At 39.8% G+C, this 8,611-nt stretch overlaps 1 protein-coding gene across 1 annotated transcript; it reads left to right on the top strand.

Annotated features, from left to right (window-relative positions):
- The first annotated feature begins 543 nt into the window (after positions 1-543).
- On the top strand, positions 544-1,494 carry LOC124231118 (olfactory receptor 9K2). The gene has a single exon (XM_046647808.1). The coding sequence runs from the start codon at positions 553-555 to the stop codon at positions 1,492-1,494; it is 942 nt and encodes a 313-aa protein (XP_046503764.1). The 5' UTR covers positions 544-552.
- Positions 1,495-8,611: the final 7,117 nt, after the last annotated feature.

Raw genomic sequence — 8,611 nt, 5'->3', positions numbered from 1 at the left:
CCATCACCCACAAAAAGTAGTTGTACTTCTTAAGTAGTTTTTAAATTTAGCCACTCTCTTGATATCTGCTGATACTCTAAGTTAAACCCTCAGATTTATGTTTTCCTAAACTAGACTACTGAAACTGTCTGTGTCTCCAAATCCAGACACTGAAATTGCTTCCCAAATGTCATTTATTAAATTGTGTGTGCTCTGTTCCAATCACTGCTTCATGTCATTGAATTTAGTGCATAAATCATGAGTCAGAAATGTATACAGAAGTGATACTTGCAAATGTGAAAGGCATTTCAATGGAAAGGCATTGCATTAGATTCAGAGGAAAAAGATCTAATTCCACTGCTTGTGTGAATTAGAGCATAAAACTAACCTTCTGATTTATCGTCAGTTGGAATTGGCTTAAATTTAAGTCACAGTAATTTTGTAAGTTTAAAATGAATAATGATTATAGAATAGCTTTGGATATTCTAATATTGTAAGACATTATTTGTAGCTAGGATCAAAGTCAAGAGTTCTTTGTTTACTTTAACTTCTGCCCCTCAGCAGGTTTCTGCCATGAGTGACAGGAGAGCAAGTAATCACTCAGAAGTGACTGACTTCATTCTTGTAGGATTCAGGGTCCGCACAGAGCTCTACATTCTTCTCTTCCTACTATTTCTGCTTATATACGCCATGGTCCTTCTAGGGAATATTGGGATGATGGCCATTATCATGACAGATCCCCGGCTGAACACACCGATGTATTTCTTCCTAGGCAACCTCTCCTTCATTGATCTCTTCTATTCATCTGTTATTGCACCCAAGGCTATGGTCAACTTCTGGTCTGAGAGCAAGTCCATCTCCTTTGCAGGCTGTGTGACCCAGCTCTTTTTCTTTGCCCTCTTAATTGTGACTGAGGGATTTCTCCTGGCAGCCATGGCTTATGACCGCTTCATTGCCATCTGCAACCCACTCCTCTACTCTGTTCAGATGTCAACACGTCTCTGCACTCAGTTGGTGGCTGGTTCCTATTTTTGTGGCTGCATCAGTTCAGTTCTTCAGACCAGCATGACATTTACTTTACCCTTTTGTGCTTCTCGGGCCATCGACCACTTTTACTGTGATACTCGCCCACTTCAGAGACTATCTTGTTCTGATCTCTTTATCAATAAAATGGTTTCTTTTTCCTTATCCGGCATCATTATCTTGCCTACCATCATAGTTGTTATTGTTTCTTACTTGTATATTGTGTCCACAGTTCTAAAGATACGTTCCACTGAGGGACGTAAGAAAGCCTTCTCCACCTGCAGCTCTCACCTAGGAGTCGTGAGTGTGCTGTATGGAGCTGTCTTTTTTATGTATCTCACTCCTGACAGATTTCCTGAGCTCAGTAAGGTGGCCTCCTTATGTTACACCTTAGTCACTCCCATGTTGAATCCTTTGATTTACTCTCTGAGAAACAAAGATGTCAAAGATGCTCTAAAAAATATCCTAGAGAGGAAAAATACTATTCTTTGATTACTGTTTCTTTCCCATCAAAGGAGTTGTGGCTGTTTATTTCATACTCCTTTTGGCCATTAATGAATATTTCTCCCAAACATCATAAAAATATTATCAAAGGGTTTTTCAAGGTGATGTACCATTCCCATATATTATTTTTTTTCCCTCTGAGACATTGTTAATCCTAAACGTCATGGATATTGGAGATTTCTTGAACATTAGAGAACTGTATTTCAAGATGAGCTCTCCACTGATCTTACATAACATTTTATTTCACAGGATTGATTCCCATTTATTTTTATGGCATACTGCTGAACACTATTTTTATATTTTATTTAGTTTTAGGCAATACTTTTTCCAGTGTTTGTTTTTGGAATTGCTCCTTCTTTTACATTCAATCATTGATAAATGACAATAATACCCAACTTCTTTTTTAATTTTTAACTTTTTTTTGGTGAGGAAGATTGGCCTTCAGCTAACATCTATTTCCAATCTTCCTCTCTCTTTTTTTTTCTACCCAAAGTCCCAGCACATAGCTATATATTGTTAGTTGAGGGTCTTTCTAAATCCTCCCTGTGTGATGCTGTCACTGCAACGCCCGATGAGCAGGGCACATTTCATCTGAAATGGTGAATCCTGGGCCACCAAAGCAGAGTGTGTGAACTTAACCACTCAGCCGTGGGGCTGGCCCCTGAAATTACGTTTTTAAATAAAATATTTCCCAATTTTATAACTAGTTTCTTTAGCATGTTAAATGGTTATTGAATTATTACTTTGAATCAAATATTTGTATGTGGTATATGGATAGGAATTGACAATATGAAGAAACAAACAATAATTCACCTTCATTACTTACATTAACTGGGAAAATTGTATATTGTGTGTGTCAGACATTGTGGAGTGCTCTGAGGCACTACTAGTTGCTGAAACCTAATAGAAAGAACCAAAATGAGGGAGGTCCACCCCATTGCACAGCGGTTAAGTTCGGCGTGCTCTGTTTTGGTGGCCTGGTTTAATGGGTTTGGATCCAGGGTGCAGACATACACCACTTGTCAGTCATGCTGTGACTGTGACTCACAGACAAAGTAGAGGAAGATTGGCACAGACATTAGATCAGGGCAAATCTTCCTCAGCAAAAAAAATAAGAATGAAAGTGGGAGATAGAGACACAAATATTTTTAAGCAATCTTTCCCTTAATTTGTATTTTCGTAATTTTTTCTGTGTTAATTATTGTGAGGAATATTTAATAAAGGTATAGAAACACAACAGTTATCAAAATAGTGTGAAAATTTATTAATCTTTGCCTCTGAGTATTAATTTGTTTGATTAATTTTATTGACTACATGTGTGATATGTTCTGACGTTGTTGTAGTTGCAGGTATAAATAACCTCATTCTGTAGGGAGCTTACAATTTACTGTAAAAGTCACATCCTTAGACAGACAATTAAAATCCAGAGATGATATGCCAAAGAAAAACACAGAGATTTCAAGGTGGGAACCTGAAAGCATGTGGTTGGTAATCAGTGGATATCTTCAGGGCCAAGTGGGAGATATATTTAAAGGGGATAAGATTGGAGTGAGGGAAACTACTGTATTAGTCCTTGCTATTGAAGTGGGCTTGAAGTATGCCAAGGTAAATGAAAAGAGGCTAATTTCAGAAGTTACAGGGAAAATACACAGAACGTATTAACTGGTTACTGTATACTGAAGGAGGTGTGTCTCATCATTTCTGAACTTGAATGATGTGCAGGGTGAGGGTACAAACAAATGAAAAATAAAGGCGCTCTCAGCAGTTTGCAGGATGGCCGTCTGCAAGACAAGGAAAGAGGCCTCAGAGGAAACGGGATCCACTGGCAGCTTGATCTTGGACTTCCAGTCTCTAGAACTGTGAGAAAATAAAATTGTTTAAGCCACCCAGTCTGTGGTATGTTGTGATGGCAGCCCTAGCAAACTAACACAAAAAGGTAAACAGAATGGGAAGGAAGAAAAGAGCATATCTTTGTTCACAGATGACATGAATGTGTATGTAGAAAATCTGAAAGAAATAACAAAAATGCTCCTGAAACTACTAAGAGATTAAAGGAAGGTTGCAGGATACCTGGTTAATATGCAAAAGTCAATCATTTTCCATATACTAGCAATGAGCAAGCGGAATGTAAAATTGAAAACATAATACCATTTCTACTAGCACCCCCCACCCCCAAAATAAAATACTTACCTACAATTCTCACAAAATATGTACAAAATCTGTAGGAGGAAAACTGTAAAACTCTAATGGAAGAAATTAACCTAAATAAATGGAGAGATGTTCTGTGCTCATGAATACATGAATGTCGTCAAGATGTCAGTTCAGCCCAACTTGATCTATACATTTAAAGCAATCCCAGTCAAAATCCCAGGAAGGTATTTTGTTCATATTGACAAATTTCAGATATTGAGTATAAAGTTTATATGGAGAGGCAAGAGACCCAGAATAGCCAACACAATGCTGAAGGAGAGGAACAGAATCCGAGGGCTGACATACAACACTTCGTGACTGAGTACAGCTACAGTTGTCGAGACTGTGGGATTGGCAAAAGAGTGAAAACAGGTCAATGCAACAGAAACGAGAGACTAGAAATAGCGCCACATAAATATAGTCAAGTGATCTTTGAGGAAAGAGCAAGATAACACAATGGAGAAAAAGATGGTCTTTTCAACAAAATATGTTGGAACAACTGGTCATCTACATAGAAAAATGTGAACCTGGATATAAACCTTACACATTCACAAAAATAAACTCAAATAGATTATAGACCTAAGAGTAAAACACAAAACTATAAAACTCCTAGAAGATACCATAGAAGAAATTTAGATGACTATGAGTATGGCAATGCCTTTTTGGATACAACATCAAAGGCACAATCCATAATTGATCAGCTGGACTTCAGTAAATTAAAAACTTCTGCTCCAGTGCTGGCCGGGTGGTGCAGCAGTTAAGTTCGCACGTTTCACTTCTTGATCCTGGGGTTTGCCGGTTTGGATCCTGGGTGTGGACATTGCAGCACTTGGCAAAAGCCATGCTGTGGTAGGCGTCCCATGTATAAAGTAGAGGAAGATGGGCATGGATGTTAGCTCTGGGCCAGTCTTCCTCAGCAAAAAGAGGAGGATTGGCAGTAGTTAGCTCAGGGCTAATCTTCCTCAAAAACAAACAAACAAAAACTTCTGCTCTGTGAAAGACATTATCAAAGAATAAGAAGAAAGGACACAGGCTGGGGAAAATATTTGCGGAAAATATGTCTTATAAACAATATCCAAATATGAGAAGAATTCTGAATACTCCGCTACAAGAAAACAAACAACCTGATTAAAAAATGGACCAGGGTCCTTAACAGATATCTCACCAAAGAAGATATGCAGATGGCAGATAAACAAATGAAAAGACCTTCCACATCATATGCCATAATGGAATACAAATTAAAACAACAATAAGACACCACTATACACTTATTATAATGGCCCAAATCCAGAACACTGATCACGTCAAATGTTGGTGAGCACGCGAGCGATGGGAACCGTTACACATTGCTGGTGGGACTGCAAACTAGTATAGCCACACTGGAAGACAATTTAGCAGTTTCTTAGAAAACTAAACATACTCTTTCCATTAGATCCAACAATTATGCTCCTTAGTATTTACCCAAAGGAGCTGAAAACTTATGTCCATGCAAAAACTTGCACATGGATGTTTATGGCAGCTTTATCCATATTTGTCAAAACTTGGAAGTAACCAAGATGTCCTTCAGTAGGTGAATGGATAAACTGTGATACATGCAGACAGTGGAATATTACTCAGCATTAAAAGGAAATCAGCTGTTAAGCTGTGAAAAGACATGGAAGAATTGTAAATGCATGTTATTAAGTTAAAGAAACCAATCTGAAAAGGCCACATTATAATGATTATAATGACATGACACTCTTTCAGTTATTGTACCTTTAAACTCCAGAATAATTAAAAAAAATAATTTCTATATTTTTGTGATTGTTTGCCTTTTCATTTTTTAGTGAATTTGCTGGAATATTTTATTGAATTGTCTTTGCTTGGAGAAGACTCTGCTGTCATTTCTTAGAGGCACAGCTTTAGGCTTGTGCACAGTTACTCTTGGATGAGAGGGGTTTAATCAGGGCTGCCTTTGGCTGTGTCTTCTCTGGTCATTTTGTGAGCTGTTGTTCTTCTGTACATTTCCTACCCCAGCAGATAGCTTCTACTAATTCTTCTTCTCCTGTTGTTTTGAAAACATGTGGGACATGTGTTGCTCTACAGCAACATCCAATTAAATTAGGTCCCCTTTGCAATGATAGTCTTAACGCCAGTCTTTGAGTTTGGTTCCAGCTGCAGGAGGCTCCTTTTGCTCTCATGGAGCTACCAGCCTCCTCTTAATTGCTTATCACCATATATTTGTTATGTTTGTGAGTTCACTTGTGCTTGAACTTTCCAACACTTTGTTCCAAATAAAGTCAGTTCACTTGAGGAGAGCTTTGGGGCCTTCTGTTGTTATGGCCTGCCTTTCATTCTAAGTAAAGCTTGTGTTCAACCTTTTCGGAACTGGAGCAAAAACAGTAGCCCAGTTCCCTCAGTGTGTCACCCCTGCTTTATGAGCAGGTTGCTGGATGAGATTGGTAGCCTATGTTCTTTTAAGCTTATCTCTCTTGGCGTAGAACCTCTATCATCTGAGCTGGGGCAACTGAAATTGGGGCCCCATTATTTTGGCCCATCATACCTTGGGTAAAACTTCTACTGTATGAATGGGCCTGGGTAGAGGAAGAGAACTCCAAACATTGAATAAAGACTCTGAAAACTGGGGCTGGAGCAGATAAAAAATGTGTGCAGTCTGCTACTCTCAAGGAGATATGGTAGCCTTGACTGGAGTCTAGAGGATGAGGAATCCCTATTTTCTTGTCAGCACTTGACTGAACAAGTGGACTTTCTATCATGGTGGGCTGAGAAGGGAGGGATGGAATGGGCCTTGACTCAAATACATACATGTGAATGTTCATATTGGTTTTATTCACAATATCCAAAAAACTGAAAACACCTCAATTGCCTATCAATTTAAGAGGGCATAAACAAAATTTGATATATGTGTAGAATGGAAAATGGAATACCACTCATCAATAAAAAAATGAATTACTTACACATATGACAAAATGAATAAATCTCAAAATCATTTTACTCAGTGTAAGAAGCCTGAGAGAAAAAAGTGCATATTGTGTGTGTGCAAAAAATGTATCAGATCACTGGTTAACTGGGAATGGAGTTGGCAGGAGGCCTGGACTAAAAAGGATCATGATAAATCTTTTGGAGGTGATGGAAATGTTCCGTATCTTGATGTGGTGATGGTTTCACTGATGTATAAAACTGTCAAAACTCACAGGATTGTACACTCTCAATGAACATAGTTTATTTTATATCAATTATTCCTCAATAAGGTATTTAAGAAAAAATAGTGAACAGAGCTGCTTTTTCAGATCCAAGGACTTGCATTTTAGAGCAACGAATGTCTTTTTTTCAGAAATGTCTTTTTTTGGACTAAAGATTTAATTTGGCCCAAAAAACAGGAAACTACTCAAGGCAATAGAATATACTTATTGTATAAAAATTTCAATGTTAAGAGTAGGCAAATTCGTTTTATCATAATTGTTGTTATTGTGGCAGCAGTTGAGTGAAGATTCACCACCATAAACACTGTCATTTAAATTAAGAAAACACTACTAGTTATTGACACTACCATTAGCTATAATTATAAATTTAATGGGAAGGCCCTAAATGAGTTTGAAGAAGTTCTTTATGTGCATACTGTTTTGGATAAGCATGTTATTTAGGTACTAATAATGATGTTTTGAAAAATAACCAGGAATTCCAAATCAAAAAATTACCTAGAGAGTGATGTCAGAAACATGGCAGAGTGAGCAGTTTTCTTTGTCTCTCCCTCTTCGAACTACAACTAATTGAACATTCATTGGTCAACAAATGATATCCACACAGCATCTCAGGATGCCTGAGTAACCCACTCTGCTATACATTGGAAGGTGCATGGACTTCCCCCTAGGAGGAGGTGGAGATAAGTGAAAACTCTCCAAACCCCAGACAGCCTAGCACCTCCAGGCAACTTTCTACTGGCTGACATGCTCATAGCATCACCACAGTACCAAGGGTGGGTGTGCACATGCATCAGCAGCATGATGGTGGAAACAAGTGACTACAGCCTACCTAAGCCCCCCTCGATTGCTCTTTAGCCCAGTGGGAAAATTCACAGCTCCACAGCAGTCGCAGGGAAAGCCCCAAATTGGCATTAGCGGAAAGGCCCTGCCCAGCATTCATAATGCTGGGAGGCCCTGGGGCAAAAGGAACCTGGCTGGTGCAGCAACCCACCAGCCTCCTCTATCACTCAAAGCCCTGCTGTGGCCCCAAAGGGGCAAGGGAGACCCAGAGGGACCATGTGAGTGGGTGGTGGCAGGTTGGAGCCCCATTGAGACTGCTCTGTGGTCCAGGGGGAAAATCCACAGTCCCACAACAGCTGCAGGGAAAGCCTCTGTGCAGTGTTAGGGGAGAGGACCCACCCGGCAATCACAAGGCTGGAAGGCCCTAAGGCAGAAGTAGCACAGCTGAGTGAGCTAACCACAGACTGCAGTAGATACCCATAGCTCTGCTGTGGCCCATAGTGGACAAATGAGATCTTGCAGGCCCTGACGGTGGAAGAGCTGCGAGTCTAGGTGAACCTGCTGCTGGCCACTGTGAAAGCCCATAACACTGCTGCAGACCCTAAGGAGGGAGCATTTCTAGGCAGTCTGTGACAGTAGGCACCAGCAACCCAAGGCCCCCTTGCGATTGTCCCCACAGCTGATGAGAGACCCCACAAGGCCACTGTGATTATGAGTAGGGGCCCAGGTCCAGTCAGCAACAGCTGACAGGGATTCTGGTCAGTTCAGATTACATAGCTGCTGCCCCGCCTCCAGTAGAAGCAAGTGGAAGCAGTAACTAAACTCTATCTCTATGTGGAGGCACAAATCCACGCCATCAAGCAGTATGAAAAAATATATGAAATCTCCAGAACAGAAGGAAAATGACAAGTACCCAGAAAACAATCCCAAAG

The sequence above is a fragment of the Equus quagga genome, chromosome 1 (genome assembly GCF_021613505.1).
Source record: "Equus quagga isolate Etosha38 chromosome 1, UCLA_HA_Equagga_1.0, whole genome shotgun sequence".
Classification (NCBI taxonomy): Eukaryota; Metazoa; Chordata; class Mammalia; order Perissodactyla; family Equidae; genus Equus; species Equus quagga.
Note: the sequence above shows the minus strand (reverse complement) of the source record. Positions and strands in the feature narration are given on the sequence as shown.

Coding starts and splice junctions, on each gene's coding strand:
- LOC124231118 (XM_046647808.1), top strand. CDS start 553: ATGAGTGACAGGAGAGCAAGTAATCACTCAGAAGTGACTGACTTCATT.